The 19,223-nt window shown below is 40.2% G+C and overlaps 2 protein-coding genes across 7 annotated transcripts in view; one reads left to right on the forward strand and one right to left on the reverse strand.

Moving 5' to 3' along the window:
* Positions 1 to 2,774: 2,774 nt before the first annotated feature.
* Positions 2,775 to 17,126, reverse strand: calcoco1a (calcium binding and coiled-coil domain 1a). Its single transcript, XM_044351105.1, has 15 exons — positions 16,935 to 17,126; positions 15,623 to 15,787; positions 15,425 to 15,527; positions 11,582 to 11,784; positions 11,182 to 11,394; positions 10,757 to 10,905; positions 10,581 to 10,650; positions 10,305 to 10,460; positions 9,526 to 9,780; positions 9,151 to 9,276; positions 8,756 to 8,851; positions 7,678 to 7,768; positions 7,268 to 7,515; positions 6,901 to 6,998; positions 2,775 to 4,965 (listed from the first exon to the last, which is right to left on the reverse strand). The coding sequence occupies exons 2-15, from the start codon at positions 15,752 to 15,754 to the stop codon at positions 4,938 to 4,940; spliced, it is 1,968 nt and encodes a 655-aa protein (XP_044207040.1). The 5' UTR covers positions 15,755 to 15,787; positions 16,935 to 17,126; the 3' UTR covers positions 2,775 to 4,937.
* Positions 11,798 to 19,223, forward strand: part of hoxc11a (homeobox C11a) — a 77,534-nt gene continuing 70,108 nt past the window's right edge. For 2 of the 6 annotated variants that reach the window (XR_006403392.1, XR_006403387.1), the window contains exons 1-2: positions 11,808 to 12,935; positions 13,696 to 13,768. The gene's annotated coding sequence lies outside the window, so the exon portion shown is untranslated. Of the gene's footprint in view, positions 12,936 to 13,695; positions 13,769 to 19,223 lie in introns of all 6 variants that reach the window. The other 4 variants (XR_006403390.1, XR_006403391.1, XR_006403388.1 and 1 more) reach the window with 4 other exon arrangements.

The following is a 19,223-nucleotide window of genomic DNA, read 5'->3' on the forward strand; positions in this document are numbered from 1 at the left end:
GCATGGATATGGAGGATAAGAGCAATGCCTTCAGGTCATGCAGAGCTGTGGGTGCGGAGGCTAATAAATCACAGCCTCCTGCTGAACAAGGACATCAGATAAAGGTCTGTTCGTAAGATTTGTTCACTCTGCAGTTGGAAGAGTGCAGGTGTAAAAGATAAATCGCAGACTTTCTTGTAGTTTTGTCTCAAGATAGTTAGATAGAAAGTCAAACAGTAAATCAGTCAATTATGATTTATTTATTGGAATTTAAGAAAGATGGATACGGAACACAGAAAAAATAGTCCACCTGAGATACACCACAACACAACAAATGGAAAAATATATTTAAAATACAATGAATTGAAAATATATTTTAAGTGAAAACCAGATACATTTTAGATACATTAGATGAAACATCAGATATATGAGATATTAGTCATGTGCATATCAGAGATCTGCAAACTGATAGTGATGCTTCCAGCCAAAGAGTCAGTACATGGTCCCAAAAGGATTTGATTGAAGTTATGTTCAGAGCTGCCAAAGTGATATTTGATCTTGTAGAAGATCAAGCATCTTAAACGCAAAACTGAGTCTGTTTTGGTCACATGCTATAGCTGCCATCAGAGATTTGACTACTGATCTGTGAAAAATGAAAGTACATCGGGGCCTTAAACTCAACGTCAGCACATTTGTCAGGACATCTCTGGAACCTGAAAATAATTGTTCAAAGCACACATGAAACAAGCAAATGAATAAGACAAATAAACCCTAGCAATGGCCTTATTTTTTTTTTCAGATTGGCTTTGTAAATGTCACCAATAATCAAGATTTATAAATTTATCACAACTTTTATAAGACCTATCTTGGCACTCTCACTGATCAGATCACGTTCTCTTGATATCCCGATAAATTCTCTAAAGAACAGACTGAGAGTAAACATCTTTTTCTTTTTTTTGTGCAGGGCACCGGTGTGGGATACTAATGCCTCACCTTGATTTTATTAATAGAGAGTCTGAGAGAGAGAGAATCAGAGGGTGATAAACAGAGATGAGATTCTATCAATTATATGATTGCTTTAATTAACTATCATTAAAGACAGATCAATAACGCCAGATTGGAATTAAAATAAGGTCCATACATTATACACTGTTTTACAAGGAACAATCAAATGGCCTCATATACTGAGCCCAGGGAAGGTGTTGCCATGGGAACCCATGGGAGGGTTTGGGTGTGCTTGGGGGAATTTAAAGGAGCCGGGCAGGATTTCTATATACTCATCCTTCCACATCAATGATGCTTGATTAACTAATTACTTGAGGTGGGAAGACTTATTCACTGGAAATGAAAAAAAGGATGGAGATGTAATAACTGAGGCCCCTGGAAAAAGGTAGAAATGTACAATGAATTAATAAAGGGTATCTCGCTTGTAATATCCTGGCAGCCACAGGACATCAGTTATTCACAAAAAATAGTAAAGAATCCATAAAAGTAGGTCATGAGCGCATACCACAGAAATTCATTTGAATATTTAAACCCAGAGAGAGACGCTGCTGCACATCCCGCTGAGTTTGCCTCCGACATGAGCAAACTGCACTGGCGCTTTAGTCAACACACACAAGAGAGATAATGGAGCAGCAGAGGCTGACTCCTCAGAGAGTGATCAGGAGGATAAAGCTCAGTGAACCCAAGTGCTCCTGGCATCAGTTAAGGAGGAAGGGCCCGGGCTCAGGGTGTGATAAAGGCAGAGAATGGAGGTGCATGTGACCTGCGCTTGATGCGATAAAAAAAAACTGCAGGGTCTTTCGATGTGGACCCAGGGCTATAAACATGACAGAAAGGCGTATATGTCACGTGCTGGATGCATGGAGTCGGGAGCAGGGTCATATTGTGAAACATCACATCATTTACCGTGCGTCTTCTGCTTGGGACAGAACAGACAAAAAGGACATGTTCATCATTTGTTACATATGCAGCGAATCCATGGAGGGTTGAGAATCAGTCAAGGGAAGAGAAGGGAGAGGTGAGGAGAAGGTGAGAAACGTTTTCAAGTGCAAAGATCATAAATTTAACACCTTCCCCGGTACGAGCAGAGAGACAGGCGGGCAATCTTGAAGAAAGGGTAATGGAGAAAGTGATGAAGAAACGGGTAAAGGTATCTGTGACAAGAGTGAGAATGGAAGGTGTGCCGGCAGGAAGGTAAATGAAGGGAGAGGAAGAGGAAATAAACAAGGCCAGGTAGAGGAAGGGGTGATTTGGGCAGGGGAGCTAGAGCTTGGAGAAGGCAGGCAGGAATCGGGGTCATAAAAACTAGGAGATGTGTTCTGGCCTCTGGGTCTTCATATCTTTTACATTTCTAATTAAAAGAGATAAAGAGTGAGGGAGTCATCAATCCCACAGTGATTTCCCAGTTAAGGTTTTAGAGGGGGCTGTAAACTAGGCAGCCCGGCATCATTGATTTTATAATTAGCTATCGTCACCCCAGACTTAAGATGGAGGGAGTGTGGTAGAGGGGCAGGAGGAGAGTTTAAAAGCGGGAGCAGGAGACTGCCAGAGGAGCAGGGAGGCACAAGGATGAAGAGGAGGTCAGCCCTGAGGGGGGACTGATGGAGAGCCAAAGGTGAGTAGAGAGAGAAAGAACCAGAATGAGAAATGTATCTGATAATGAGCCAAAAGGGAATAGACTATATAGCTGCGTGAAACGAAATGGCGTAGTTAATTACCAGTGAAATGTCATGCGAGGATCAAAATATTGCTATGATCTTTGGCCAGAAAAAGACACATTAGAACCAATAATGGATACATAAACCATTTTATTATACAGAACCCCGCCCAAACCCTGTTACATGACTGATAAGAAAATACACAGTGGTGTATATGTGGGATAACCTTCACACACACACACACACACACACACACACACACACAAAACTTCGAAAACAAACCATAACCGCCGGAGCTTTATTGCAATGTGCGACAGTGTGCCTGACGAGGAGCACTCGCACTGGAGCTCTCAGTGGATCAACAAAAAAATAACTTCCCCAAGACATAAAGTCAGATTACAACCACAAACAAGGACTATGGAGAATACATGTAGTGTGCTGTCTTCTGGGAAAGAATACCAGACTCCTCAAAACATTCTATATATGGAGAATCGACATGTAACCAGCAAACCTATAGTGACACAAGGTAAATGAGAGGTTGGGCAGACATTTACTACAAAACCTGCTGAAACTCCTCTCATAACGTCTTTAATAATCCTGTTCCTGCTGAAGCTGTTTAAACATTAAAATCTATTTCTTTTGCAGATCACTGACACACTTCTACCTTAAACTGGTCATGTTGGTATCGTTCCCTTTCATTAACACCGACATCTCGCAACAAAATACCTCAAATATGAAATCTTAACAGAGTCAGTATTTAAAAGTAGTAAATAAAAAACAAAAAAAGTGTAGATAACATATGCGTAAACACAACACACAATGGTAATGATTAAGATAACGATGACAGGACACACCTGACACATTGTTAAGTATCCATATATATCAACTTTTTCATCTAAAAACTCTTCTATAGTAAAAATAGGGTGCAAATACAGCAGATAAAATCAAGCATCAAAGTGTCTAGCAAATTTTCTTAGCCAAGCACGGAAAATTGTCACACATTTTGCACAAACAGTTGTGTGAAAAACCAAAAACACTTATTTCAAACTAAACCTGAATATAGTTTCATTGCAGCATAACTCAAGTTAATTATAAATAGAAAATCATGAAAAATGCATACAGTATTGATTAAAAGGTAGGCAGCCATTTTTTTTTTTTATTAGGCGGTACATTGCCATCGGGCTAGGGGAAAATACCAACACCATGTCATGATGTCAGGATCTATAAATGTGATTAATCTTTGATAAGACTCTTATTTAATTATTTTAGGCACAAATTTAAAACTGCTTGTAAGTGTGAATTAAAGATTTCTGTACAATACAAACTGTAATAAAGACTAAATATCCAAATGACCAGCTAGTAAATTAGCATTTCAATAGTTATGACATGTAAAATCCAGGATCATTAAAGTAAAAATTGCATCTATAGTGAAAAGCTTATGATGATTAACATTATAATAATAATGATATGAAATTATTGAAGTAGCAAGTTGCATCTGGCATCTATCTTAATAGACTTTAAACAATCTGTTCAATAAGCTTTCTATTTCAAATCCCTGTCCATCTCAGAGAGCCTCTGCATCTCTAAATCTCCTGAACTGCCTGTGATAACAATCAGCCGCTAATGCGTACAAGAAAGTGCATATCAAATCTTAGTTCTGAGTAAATGGAGGAGAAATATGATGCCATAGACCTACGTTACTGTGATATAATTCTAGCATGATGCTGTATCTTTACTTTATGCTGCCATGAATAGCGTTCAAAGCGGCTACGGAAGAAATTTAATGCTGGAAGAGACTTTTGCCATGATCTTCAGTGGAGCTAAGCCTGCACAAAACGTCATAATTACAGTGCCTGTCATGACTCCTAATCACAAATGTCATAAAAACGACATAATATCCATCGTAAAGCTCTCGACATAGCAATGATTCAACAGAAATCATTCCGCTACAGCCTGCAAACTCTCAAATGCCAGAGCCCGTGCCTAAAAGCCCGCCGTTTCAAACTGTGCAACAGTCTTATGTCAGTCATAAACACGGTGTTGACCTGCCTCCACAAGCATTATGTCATGCCTAACAACCAAACAGCTAGGGCAACAACACAACAGTCTAGATGGGGAAAAAAAACAAGGTTCACGGCAGATACGAGGTCAATTGCATATCAACATTTTGTCTGTGTAGTGATAGAGCTGTATGTGTGCTTGTTAGTGGAAGTAATGCGGAAACACACCAACTCCAAGAAAGTCCCCCTCCTCTTTGTGATCATTCGCCGTGGCCGTGGGCCGGATGTCCACTGGTTACCATAGCGAGGTGTCGGCCAGATCACTGGAGGAAAGAAAGACAGAAAGCAGAGTGTGCGTGTGTGAAAAACTGAAAGAAACACACATTCTGGTTGAAAGAGGTTAGACTGAAGGAGTGGCTGAGAGGGAGAGCGAAGGCTTTAATGATGCTGAAAATTGGCCCGTGACTGTGGTACACCCCTCAGGTAAATCATTGCTACAGCTTGCTGTCAACTTATCTGTCCCCTTGTCCTCCCATCTCGCCCCTCCATTGCCCCGGCTCTGTCTTGCACAGTCTCCCCCTCCTCACCCTGACTCAACTTCTTTTACGACCACATATTCAAAACTTCCATCTTCCAGCCATACTCACCCTGTCACCATAAATAATTGGTCGCATGTGTCTGTGTGCATTAGCAAGCATTGAATTCATTGTGTGCGCCTGAAACCAATTCTGTATAAGACCAGAGATGGAAAGTAACTACGTAGATTTACTCAGGTATTCTGCTTAGGTGCAAATTTAAAGTATAAGTACTTTTTTTATTCTTCCATTTTGAGATACTTTATACTTTTATTCTTCTATATTTCAGGGAGAAATATGATACTTTTCTACTCCACTGCATTTCCCTGGTGCCTGTGTTCACTAATTAGTTTGCAGAGTAAGGTTGTACACATAAATCAAGTCATGAGCTCATAAAATATGATGCATTGCTGGAGTTTAAACCAGCCAGCGTGACAGGCAGAAATTTGTTGGCTTGTTTGTTTGAAAGAAATGTTCATTTTAATGTGCAGCCAGTAATGCAAATCTCACTTTTTAAACATTAAATCTTCAACTGCGCATGATTTGTTGTGATTGTCTTATCGTCACATGTTCGGTAATGTCTTGGGAATGCATGCTGACCTTAATGATTCAATATATTTTGAGTGAAGTATGTCCGTGTGTCCACATTATCTCTGCACTTTAGAAGCTATAACACTAGCGTTTAATAAAATAGTTGCAACATTAAATGCTTCCAAGTGTTAATGCAACTATAACAATGTAACAGTGTGAAAGACAGCGGGTGATGAAAGAAGAACTACAACAATATAAAAATACTGTTACAAATAGAAGCCCAGCTTCAAAATCCTGCTGTACTTAAAAGTACCGAAGTATTATCAGCAACATGTGCTCAAGTATCAAAATTGGAAGTACTCATTACACAGAAAAATGGCTCCCGTGACTGATATAATAAGACATATTACATTATTAGATTAATACTGATGCAACAATTTTAAGCAGCATTTTACTCCCGTACCTTGTTGAATTAAAGCTACTTTAACTACTTTATATACAGTAATTTAGTCCAGTGGTTCCCAACCTAGGGGTCACGCCCCCTGCAAAGGGTCATAAGATAAATCTGAGGGGTTGTGAGATGATTAATGGGGTAGAAAAGTTCTGTCACACAAACAGAAACACTAGATAATTTTACTTCTTTGAGCCTTGAATAGTTATTTAAATGAAAGCATCTGAGAAGTTTAGAGGTGAAATCTCTCTTTTTTGTGGAACTGCTGACAACTCATAAATATTTGAAACATGACAAATGGCCCCAACTAGACATTGCTTTTTTGTAAAGGGTCACAAGCCAAACAGATTTTGAAATTTTATCAGGAGTAAATAATTTCCTTCTGGAAGTTAGTGGAGTGTAAAGTTCCATAAAATGGAAATATTCCAGTGAAGTACATGCGTGTCAAAATTGTACTTCAGTAAGGTTCTTGAGTAAATGTACTTAGTTACTTTCTATCTCCTGAAAGTGACAACTTGTACTTATGACATTTTTGTACATTGTTCTGCAAATACTAATATGCTTTTACATTGGTAAAATTGTGAAAGCAAGACATTTTATGGAGTATTATACATGTGATAGTTGAGAATAATGGATTTCAGTACTTGTTCTTCCTCCTCCTCTATACATGTGTATTTTATGTGTAATAGTGTGTGTTGTACCTGAGAACAGTGTCCGTGTGTTCAGGCAGCAAAAGTGCTGTCTCGTCTCCAGAGCTGTGCCTTCCACACTGAAGTGTATCAGATTCCTCCTCCTCCTCCTAAACACCAGACATCAACACACACACACACACACACACACACACACACACAGACACTTAACACATATCCATGTCCAGCAGCTATTACAGTCTAATAACTTGCAAACTAGCAGCCTAATTGCTTCTAGGGGGATAATGTCTATATCAAACGATCCACTGCCCATGTTTAAATGGTGTGCATGGCTATCAGCATGAGGACATAGCTCATTTTCAGTATCACATATAATTACACTATGGTGGCGCTGAACGCTTCAGATAGCTTGTCTCACCGAATCAGAGCTGTGCGCCAGAGTGTCGGCTCCAGCCTGGTGTGGCGAAGAGAGAGGGGCCGGCTGGTTGATGACCACCGCACTCCTCTCCACCTCCCTGGGGGAGGGGGGAGGGGTGGTGAGGAGCAAGGAGTTAGACTGGCCCTGCTCACACAGGCTGTAGTGTCCCAGAGGTCTTGGTGGACGGAGGGGCTGTAGGGCCTCTGGGTTCTCATCCTCAGAGTCAGATAACGCACTGTCTGGACGCCCTGCCAGATAAAAACATCAGCAAAGAAAAAATGGCTACTTTTCCTAAGAGCACTGCGACACAGGCCGCTCTGAACAATACTTAGTGCTGCTGTTGAATGATAATTAACACTGCACATCACATCTGCAGGGCAAACAGTAGATTAACGTGTGGTTCCAATCACCTGTAGAAGCGACGGGGGTGTCGTCGCTCCACTTGGCACTGACCACCGTTCCCATCTTCTGCTCCAGCTGACAGATGTACTCCATCAACTCCTGTAGTGGAAAATACAGCCATCATATCACACACCAGGGTAGGACTTTAATCATGGCTTCAGCAGCTATCTCTCTCATAACCCTCATGATGTCCAACTCCTTCAAGCTAGATAAAATGATTATATAGTAAATACACAACATTTTCTATTATATAAATATTACTATCACTTCACAATAAAAATGTAAACACGTGTGATTTATGATGTGCCGCAGATTGCCTGCTATGCTGCCATATGGTGGATGTTAAAATGAAGCTGGACTCTGACTTTAAAAACACTGACCATCTACTCTGCCAGTAGTGGGCAAAAGGGATGGTGGTTAGCCAACAAAAACTCTGCAGGCACTTTAACAACAGCAGCACTGACTGCTCTGAAATCCACTGATTTATATTGCACTATAAACAATTTATATAGCACAATAACAACTACGAAGACAACAACAGACGAAAGATCCACAACACCTGGGAGATTCACAATACCAGCATACTTCTGTGTATGTTACATCACAACACTACACACACAATATGACTATATTATTAATACCAATAGCTTTTGAAAAAAAACCCAAAAATGATTCATGGGTGCACTTCAGCTTGAGGGTGATGCAAATAGTTATTAACTTGTAGTAAATTTAAACAGCAGCTGACAGCAGCTGTGAGTTGAACAAAGATATTCAAGTAGGATAAAACAGCCACAATTCACTTGTTAATCCATACAAAACTTAAGACTTTATGAATTGATTATAAACAAGGCAAACATTTTCAACAGATTGTCATTTGAGATTTTTGTTCTTGCACCATTATTTGTTTTAATCTCAGCACTTTGAAAACATCAGCAAAGTCAGAACCCGTGACATCATCAGTGTTTTCACATGAATAGACTTAACTTTAAAATCTTACATCTTTCCCCTTTTTTGACAAACATTCTGTCAGTACAGATTCAAGCTGTTTGATTCAACCTGTGACTGCAAAAAAAAAAAGTCTCTGACCTGTTTCTCTGCAAGTAGCTGTTCCTTCTCTTTTTGAGCGACCCTCAGGCTGGCCTTCAACTCCTGGAGCTCCCTGCGGGTTTCACTCAGCTGAACCTGCAGGCCAGACAGGAAGGACAACAGGATATGTGAGAACCATCCAACAGATAGTCAGTAGTACTATACTGTACAAGGTCAATGAATAAATGATAAATGTTAAAATCTTAGTAAAGTTCACTAAAATAGAAATGAGCTGTAGTAAATTTGCATTTTGTGCACTTATGCTTTCATGTATTTGTGCTCAGTATTACTACAAACACACTCAAAATAAATAATTACTATATATAAGTTAAGTGACAAAACGAGCCTATAAAAAGAAACACTGAACGCGATAAGCTCTTAGGGGTCTTTCTCACCCGGTTGCAATCCTTTTCTCTCCCAAGCTCTACCTCCAGCTTCACTCTCTCCATCCTCTCCTCCTGCAGCCTCTCCTCCATCCTCTGCATCTCTGCGTTGAGTTTCTCCATACGCTCATGGTCCTTCTGCCAGGTTGACACGCAAACACACACATTTACTCAGCATACAACTCGACTTCATAGCAGCAATGCACCATAAGATCAGGAACTCAGGAGAAGTGTGGGAACATTTCATCTTGAAGTCATCAGATGCTGTTTCATGACATCTAACAACATAACTCAGATATTTGGACAGCAACAGGACATTATGCCAAACATATTCAACATTTGAACTCCTGCCTCTAAATTCTCCACCTCAGATTGTATGTGCAATACCTCAGCAGTACGCTGCAGACTCTGCCTCTCCTGTGCCCACTGGGCTCTGCCCTCCCTCAGGGCCAGACTGGAATCTGCGAGCTGAAGGGTTAGTTGGGCAGCTTGAAGACGGGCCTGATGCAATTCAGCCTGTCCGTGATCCCTCTGGGCTACCATGGCACTAAGATCATTCTTCAAGCCGTCTGCAGTACGTTCAGTTGTGTTCAGGCGCTCCCGCAGACTCCGCATCTCCCTCAGTGCCGCCTCACTCTCCGTCTGATCGTTTAGGAACAAGAGAGAATGTGGTGGTTACAAATCTGTTACCTGCATGGGGGGGGGGGGGGGGGGGGGTTTGCTACAGAATGCCAGTCCTGAATTAAAAATAAATTCTGAATTTGAAATATCAAAATTATGTCTTACGTAAATACAAGCACGTCCCAAGATTTGGGATGTGTGTGATTATGTAGAAATACATTTATGTATCAAATGGTGAAATTACAAAGTAAAAGTCACAGATAACCACATCTCATCTCCGGTAACTGAGATATATTTGAGACATATGAGACATATTTTCCTCAAATAAATGATGGTATTAGGGGCAACTAATCCTCCATTTAAAAGAAATGCTAAATCAAAAATACAATATTTCTCCTGAAAAAAGTGAGGTATTCAAGAGCATATAGATGGTCATGATACATCACACATTTGGAGCTGCTAGCATGAGAATTTGCCTTGTCGAGTTTCAACTAACAGTCCTCCTTTCAACTCCTTCTCCTTTGACTTTCAGAGAAATGTCTGACCTCTTTCCTGTGGGCGGTGGTGAGTTTCTGGGTGAGGGTGGTGATGGTGTTTTGGAGCTGCAGGACGCTGGTGTCTCTCTGGGCCAGCGAGTTCCTCAGGCCCTGGAACTCCTTTGACAGGCTTCTGAGTTCACCTTCTGTCTGTTCCAGCTTGTTCTAAGAGAAAGAAATTAATGACGCAGATGGGAAATGTGAGATAGAGATACAGAAGGGAAAAAAAACCCGCTTCGACACAGGTTTTATTAGTATATACAACATGTTCTGAATTGAAAGTACCTGCAGGCTCTTTCTTTCACCCTCCTCTTCTTTCCTCTGAGCTCCTGCTCTCTTTGCTCTTTCCTTCATCCTGCACACACACATATTTGGTTACTGACAATCAAAAGTATTTGTGACCCATGTAATACTAAAACTACATCTTAAAGAAGGAAAGAAAAAAAAAGAAAATGGCAAACCTTTCCAACTCGGTCTCTCTTTCCACAGTTCTCTGTGTCAGGGCTTTGATGTCCTCCTCCAGCTCTCTGATTCGCATTTCGCTTGCCTCCCTCGCATCCAATAAAGCACTTTTCTCTCGAGTAAGTGATTCTCCCAAAGCCTCCTCCTCCTAACAGACAAGAGGCATTTTAAGTTTATGAGAGAAATTTGAATTTATCATGGCCAGACTACCCAGATCACATCATTTCTAATATTTTAATACAATCACCCAGGCGTTTCACTGAATTACTGTTATTTAATTTCATATTGAAAATGGCTGGATATTGTTTAAGCTGAGACTTGTACTTTTCATCTGAGAATAAGTCCACAGATACAGAGAAAAGTATGGAATCCATCCTAATTAAATAATCTTGCCCCATTTCATTTGCCAAGCTCCATACACCACCTTCTGCATCCTCTCCATCTCCTCCATCTTCTCTTGTCTCTGCTTCAGCTCATCCTGCAACCTGCCGATGTCAGCCTCTAGCTCTCTGTGTTGTCTGTCCCAGGCCTCCCTCGCTCTTTTGTATTCCCCTTTCTCTTTCTCCCTTTGCCTGTTTGCAGCCTCCTGGGTCTGCAGGAGCTCAGCTCGCTCTCGCAGACATTCCTGCAGTCGACTCTGAAAAGAAAAAGGAGGAAGGAGGCAGCGGATGGGGTATCATAATTGTACTTTCATGTTTTTGCGGTATTACAGTATTGATTTCCTAACATCTGTGTTTTATCAGCACTCATTCGTTTTGCAAAACTGAAAAAATACTCTCCCTCACATTTATCTTATCAATCTATCCTATATTTGTTATCCTCACCTGCAGCAGTTCAGCCCTGGGTACAACCAGCAGCATGTCTGTGCCTTCCTCCTCTCCATGGGCCTCCTCCTCAAGGGTCACCAGATCTTCAAGAGGCTTTGGGGCGCAGAATGTGAATTTAGGGCTGCGGGAGCAAACTTCTCCCTTAGCATCAATATATACAAACTCATACTCTTGGGAGTTGGGCTTGGGTAGGTAGGAAGCTAAAAAGCAGTGGCAAAAAAAGAAGAGAGTTGTGTTAGATTTAATTTGCAGAGAGAAATAATTGTGTTTTTAAGTACAGTACTGTGCAAAAGTTTTAGGCACTTTAGATATTTAGATTCTTGTCCTTAATGCAAAACCATCAGGGAGGCGTCTGATCAGTCCCAAACATATTCTGCAGCATGACAACGACCCTAAACATACAGCCAGAGTCATAAAGAACTATCTTCAGCCACAAGAACAATGAGTCCTTCAACAGATGGTGTGGCCTCCCCCACAGAGCCCTGATCTCAACATTATGGAGTCAGTCTGGGATTACATGAAGAGAGAGAAGCAGCTGAGACAGCCTAAATCCTGAAAAAGAACTGTGGCAACTTCTCCAACATGCTTGGAAGTGCCAAGTACTTAGAAAAAATGTGTGCGGGTGTACTGAGGAGAACTGGTGCTGTTTTAAGAGGCAAAGCATGCTCAAACCAAATATTGATTTATTTAGATTTCTTCTGTTACTGAACTTTGTACGAACTTAACTGATAAATAAAACAATTCACAAGCAGCCTCATTTTAGTATATAAAACTTTTGGACAGAAGTGTAGCTCTGTCTTCATTTGGAGCTAGCTATACATAGTGTATAAAAAGAACTAGGTGAGGTAATCTAACTACATCTAAATTTGGAAGGGCTAATCACTTTATAGGCTACAATAAATTTACACAGGCTGACAATATTTTGGTATTTATACAATAAAAGCCTGTAACACATTTATTTTATATGATATGGCTGAACTTAAGTGATAAATAAAGCAACATTCATAAAACAGTGTGCCACCGAAAATCTATTTTAATGCCGTATTGCAGTAACACTGATTTCTTTTCGGCGCCTGTTGCAATACAGCTTCCGGCCACCGGCGGCAGCACTCAGCTCGTTCAGCACAGGTGAGCGACAAAGAAGTCGCGCGCCGTTTTTGAATTTACCTGCGTCGGAATGAACAGTGAACAGTGGAGATAACGCGAACTCCTTAGCAATTAGTATATGTTTTGTTACTTTAACCCGGACTGGAATCAACTTTCTTCATCCTGATATACAACGTAGAAGTCCGCCTTGCCTCGACTTTGTTCCCGTTTTCTGTTAAGATACTTAACAAGCTACCTGAAATAGGTAAGTAACTGTTAACCACTAGATTAACTGACTAGCTTAACTCTCGACAAGTGTTGCTTCAGTTTGGAGATGCCTATCAAAGTGGGTTCTTTGTCTGTACTTAAAGAAATACATTTGTTGAGATACACTTGTTTATTATCTAAAGTTACCAATTTAATCTCTGCAACGTTATGTTCAGTAGAGAGACATCATGTTCAGCATGGCGTCCCATTAGCAGGTGCAAACAATTCACCTCTGCCCAACGAGGGAAAATACACCTGTGACCGGCTCCAAATGTGTCTGTATTTGGTTAGATAGCAAGCCAACCACCAATACAACCAACTATTAAATGGCTTTTGTACAGAGTGTCAGAGAGTTATTAAAAAACAAAACAAAACAGTAACTTCACGGTGTGGACAGGTGTAGCTTGCAGTCATTGGGGCCCAAACATTAACATATCACAGAGCTACTGCGATATCTTACAGCTACCTAGCTCTTTTAGCTAAGTCCAGTGATAATACTGAAAAAAAAATCTCATCTAACGCCCGTGTATAAGCAACTGTTGATGAGCCCATCCATGCTTTCTGTCTCTCACAGCAAGTCTTTGGTTTGCTAGCATTGATAGTGCTACTATATAACTGTTTTCTTGGTTAGTTGTGCTATTAGCTTACCTTTGCAACAGACTTTCAGTTTATTTTCAAGTATACCATGTTTGTCTGTCTCTCCACATTCTTTATTCTGTGTTTTTTTTATATTATTTTTACTCATCCTAAACCTACAGGAACCGATGATGTTATGCCTCCCGCTTCCTACTGTGACCAGACAGCAGCAATGACTTCATCCAGCCCATAAAAGTAAGCTAATCTAATATTATCCTTATCTCACACAGGCCGTAGCTTCATTTTGATTTACTTGGAAATACTGTTTCACAACACATGTACAGTAAAGGAGGAAGATGGAAAACAGACAGTTTCCCATCTTCCACAGACAGTGGAGCAAAGTTTATGAGCTGTATTGCAACTCACAGCACTAGCTTAGGTCATAGTGCAGGCAACCTTCTCTTTAAAAGGTGCAATATGTAAGAATTATGTGTGAATTTCAGTTTAAAACATTCAAAAATGTAGTAAAATTATTATTATTATGTCAAAGACATCCCAACTTTTTGGTGACATGTTGCCCCCAATGGTTTTGGAGTGTGGAATATGAATTTGACACTTTTTACATATTGCACCTTAAATCATTGCATCGCTGGTGATAAGGAACCATCAGCGGTTTCTTTAAACTTTGTTTCCTCTGCTCTCCTTCCACTGAAGAATGACATTGACAGTATGATTAACTTAGTGATAAATCACTCTGCTAGAGGTCAATGCCTCACCTGCTGCACACGTGCCCCTCACACTGAATCAAGCTTATCAGCTGCTGCTGACAGACAGGACAGAGTGAACGCTGTAGTCTCCAGTGAGTGGTAGTACTCAGAGTAGGCTTTGAGCCATTGTCTTCGTCATCCTCATTACTCAACCTCCTGCCTATTAAAGAAATTCATTCAAACTGTGACAGAGGCTGTCTGTTAAACAGACTAAGCCTAGAGGGATATTTGTCTTCTGCAAAGGATATTTCCCTTTTACTTCTCTGAATTCTGTGGAAATAGTTTTTAAAGATACAAATGCCTAAAATGTTTCTCCACTCAATGCACAAGTTGCTAGTAGGAGTGTGCCATATAATATTGTTCATGATAATACCAGTATGATTTTTATGTAATAGGAATTTGTCATATCATGTTATAAATATGGCTGTGCAGCTGCAGCAAAGAGCATGGCTGAAAGTGAATGTAACACTGTTGCTGGCTCCACTCTGGAGGATTTGGTTCCAGAAAAAGGAACAACTTCTGTAGTGTGTAATACGTCACACAAGAGAGACTGTATAAAGCCCTTAGCTAACCATGATCATGAGATGAGACGTATCTGTCTGGTTCAACTTAGATGTCAACAATTGATTGATTGTTTGTCTGTTCTACAGTATTTAGAGCAGCATGTTACAATGTTGGGAAAACAAAGATAACCTGAGAAAACTAAAAAGGTAGAGGCAAGTAGCTCGATTAATCAGTCAGGTGGGAATGTGTGAAGAAAAACACTCTGCAGTCAGACCGCACACATGTTTTTACACACTTACAGTTTCATTGAGTTGAAGTTAAGTTAGATATTGATCAGCTTGTCCAGTTTGTATTTTAGTGTCAGACGGTTTGTGTTGATAGCATCAATGATTCTGATCAGTTATTTTAAAGGAGAGCACAGCTTTACCTCTCTGTCATGTCGTCCTAAATATTACTGTCCCTAAATTATCACATTATTTATATATCACGCACCCCTAGTCACTAGCTATTTGAACAACAGACCAATTCAGTTCACAGGAACAGCAATCTCCAACTGAAGGTTTTATCTGTGGATCTAGTGTACAAGTATAGGTTCTGGCAAACTATTGTAAATAAAGTGAGAGAACAAGGACACGAGTACCCTGGAAATGCACACAGCAGTTGACATCTGTGCCCTCTTGATAGTCAGGTGGAGCCAGTGCCCAAACAAACGTGTGGTAGTCCTTCACTGATGACCATCCCACCTGGTAGAAAACATGCAGACAGTTTTATTTTGCAGTTGGATGTATATACTTAAGGATGTGTATAATTTTTGTGACAATCATCAGGTTAACAATACCTTGAAGAGCCCTATCCAGTCATTGCTGGCCCAGGTGTGCTGTGAGCTCAGTGTGTAGTGGCAGTCGACTCTGCTCTGAGGGAAGTAACTGCAACCCACGTTTCTAAACTCCACCCGCCAAGCCTTTTCCATGGCAACACAAAACAAAGGCAGGCTTTTTTGCACCTACAAGAAAAAAAACAACATTAAAACTTGAATCCAAATGTTTTTTTTTAGGTTGTTCACTTCAAATTCAAGGTAGAAACTGACAAACATGGTTAGACAAGCTGAAATAGGTAAGAGGTGACCTCTGGAGAACAAACAGGAGAGAGCCAGCAGTCTGTGAATATTCATTCAGTGTAAGAAGATATCCTGACTGAGTGCACACTTGAGGAAAGGACACCACTACTAAACCGCAGTGACAGCAAGGCATTTGAGCAACATGACATACTGTATGTTTGTCACTAGGGCTATTTCAGTCAGTGTCAAAATCATTTGCTATTGTACACCGTCACGTGTAAGCATGTGGTACAAGGTGTCTGGGGCCTCTAGCATGTACAGGGCTCAAATTCTACTAGCAAATACACTACATGAATTTTAAGGAACTGCTGCTTGCCACACTGCTTGGAGACACGTGCAGCTTACAGAAAGCATTATTTATTCATTTAGCTGTGTGTGGGGCATTGACCCCACTATAGGGCATATGTGCCTACCTGTCATGGCAAAATTCAAATTCTCCCTCAGACACACTTTAAAACAGCAACACAGGGCAAAAGGAACTCATAATAGTGCAGCAGAGACTATAAACAGACCAATGACAACATATGCAACATGTGCTCTACAATTGTGGATTGAGTGACTTTATCATCCTTATTTATCTCTTGTGGTATGATATAAATAAAATAATGGGGATTTTTTTTTTCTAAATTAATAACGCATTTTTCCACATTCAGGAATATGGGAAGAAACTTTAATAATTTGAATAGTGCAGAACATATTATAGATGCCGTCTAAAACGACAGATCAGTGACAAAACTACAGCCTACTGTAGCAGCGTATTCTCCAGGGTTCATATTACACAGCACGAGGCTTGAGGCCCAACAGTAGCACATGTCGAGAAAACATTGAGCACCATGCGCATCGATGCAAGCTTTAGAAAGACAAACGTCTCCTCAAAGCCACTACAGGCAGATCTGAACCTGTACTCGCTAATTATCGCTGTCTAATTAGTTGATGTGCTGCGCATGCACGTCAGGCGAGACAATAACAGGCTTTGTTAACAACACAGTATCTGCGCACATTTTCTGCCGACCATCTCTGACATCTCGCTTACCTTTTATCGTCTAGACTTCTCTGTAAACAGTCTGAACAGAGAGACGTCTCTCTATCAGCTACAGGAAGTCACGAGCCGTGAGAAAACAACAAAAAAACCTGAGCGAGACAAAGTCGTGCTTTCCTCCTCGGGCTCAGTTGCTCCTCTAACTCGAAACAATAACAAAAAACCAAAGCAAAACACAAGCATGACAGGTTGACTCCCACCGCGGAATTGTGGGAGCTGGTGTCCACTAGGTCGGCGAAACAACGCTGAAACACCGCACTATAAACTACAACCCCCAAGCTCAAAGCAGAGAAGCAGAGGTCGCACAAAACGTAATATGATGCTTGTCATCGGCGGCTGTTGTTTTTCTCATCTGATGCTCAGAGTCGCTGGTTGTCAGACTGTGTGGCGTTGACCAGCCAATATTTCTTTTGTGCGAGGAGGAAAACAACGATTTTAGCAAAACGGAGTGTAGGAGGAGTGAATATTTGACCTATGTTCGCTCACCGTTATGTTTTCATTTGCAACAGATCATCTCATAGGCTACAGATGTCTCATAAATGTTTGCATTGCACTTACTGTACAAACCAATGCATTATTTTCCCTCTGTAACCCTACACCCAATGCTCTATTGCAGCTGTATGGCATTAAAATACAATCAGTTCTCTTATATCATTTTGTACTAATTTAAATATTTTATATTGGCTATTTTAATTTTTATTAATTGAGTTGAATTGATGTCCAGCAGCGTCTTGTTCCAAGGTTTACTGAGTTATCTGTGTAACTTTGCTGGGGAAAACCTGGAATGAGTCCATGTTCTAGATTTAATGGAGAATTCGGGTTTTATTCTGAGAAATTCCCAAATAATCCACTAATCCTACTGTTTGGAACGAGTCCCAGAATGACAATCTCTGTGAGAGATGCCTCAGAGCTCTTCCTGTGTCTTGTAACATGTGGTGACAAATGAGAGCTGTCCTGCATGATGATGCTACGGCAGTGGACAGCAGATGGCAGTATACCATCTTGAAAACCCAGTGCTTTGTATTCAGGTTGTTGCCATATCCTAAAACCACTAAAACACACAGTGCATGCTCTCTAGCCTCTTGAGACTGTCCTACGACCTTGTAAAGCCATGTTAGCGCCCATGTTTTGTCTCTTTCTTTACTGTCGGAGAGACTTTTGATAAAGAGAGGACACTGATTAAATAGGGTGCAGCATGAAATAGGAAAATGAAGACACTTAACGCTGCAGACATTTCCTTAACTTTGCATAAATTACGACTGTCGCAATGAAGGTTTTGCATATATTACAACAGAACAAGCAGAGTATGTAACTGACTACTGACAGAAATATCACAGACAATGGAAAGGACTGATGTAGAATCCTTAAATGGGAGTGTATAAAATAAGTTATATTGTTTGTCTTGGATCAAAGTGTGTAATTTGGAGCTTTGAATTAAAATACAAATTTTGAAATTGCTTTTATAATTCCTGTAAATGTGAACTCTATCTGAATCTATTTAAATTTGAATCTTGATTAAAAAATGATTATTTTGTAGGTTTAATAACATTATTCCATTGCAGCACACCGTGTGAGGCAGTTGAGTTCCTGAAACCACAATAAAGCAAATACCCAGATCATAGAAGTGGAAATTACAGTTAGTATTTGATGTAATCATGCCTCAGTAACCACAGCTTAAATAATGTTCATAATATATTACATATGGTTATTGATGTTCCCATACTGTTTTAGCCTGCTTATTTATCTCTACTCATTGATGAGTCAATCCAGTCACACAGTACTTTACTCCTCCTCAATTAGTAAGTCCAGTTTGGCTAATTTAGTCTGTTGAAGACACTATAAGGACGCTTCATGTAATTTTATGCCGACGGACAGTCGATGTAGAGACCCTATAAATTGTGTTTAAGTGGATTAATAGTGTGCTGAGCCTGTGTGAGCAAAGTGGTGCTGGAGGTTGTGGCTCTCTCTATGCAGTGGGATAATTAAATAGTTTGTACTGCAATGACTAGCTTATTCAGTTACTGTTTATCCATTGTTTATATTTGTATTATAGACTGTATGATGTTAGGAAATAAAGATCTTAAAAGTGCTTAAATTGTAAACATGATTTTGTAGCATCTGTAGCTTCCACAAGATTCAAAATAATTGTCTTTTTTCTGATCTGATTCTATTGTGATTTCTTTTATGCAGTAACTATAAAAGACCTGGTTAAGAATTAATCATATACGCTGGCTCCTACTGGCTCCTGTTTGTGTTACTGGTATTTCAGGAAGTGTTAGCAGT

Source organism: Thunnus albacares, chromosome 5 (assembly GCF_914725855.1).
Source record: "Thunnus albacares chromosome 5, fThuAlb1.1, whole genome shotgun sequence".
Lineage (NCBI taxonomy): Eukaryota > Metazoa > Chordata > Actinopteri > Scombriformes > Scombridae > Thunnus > Thunnus albacares.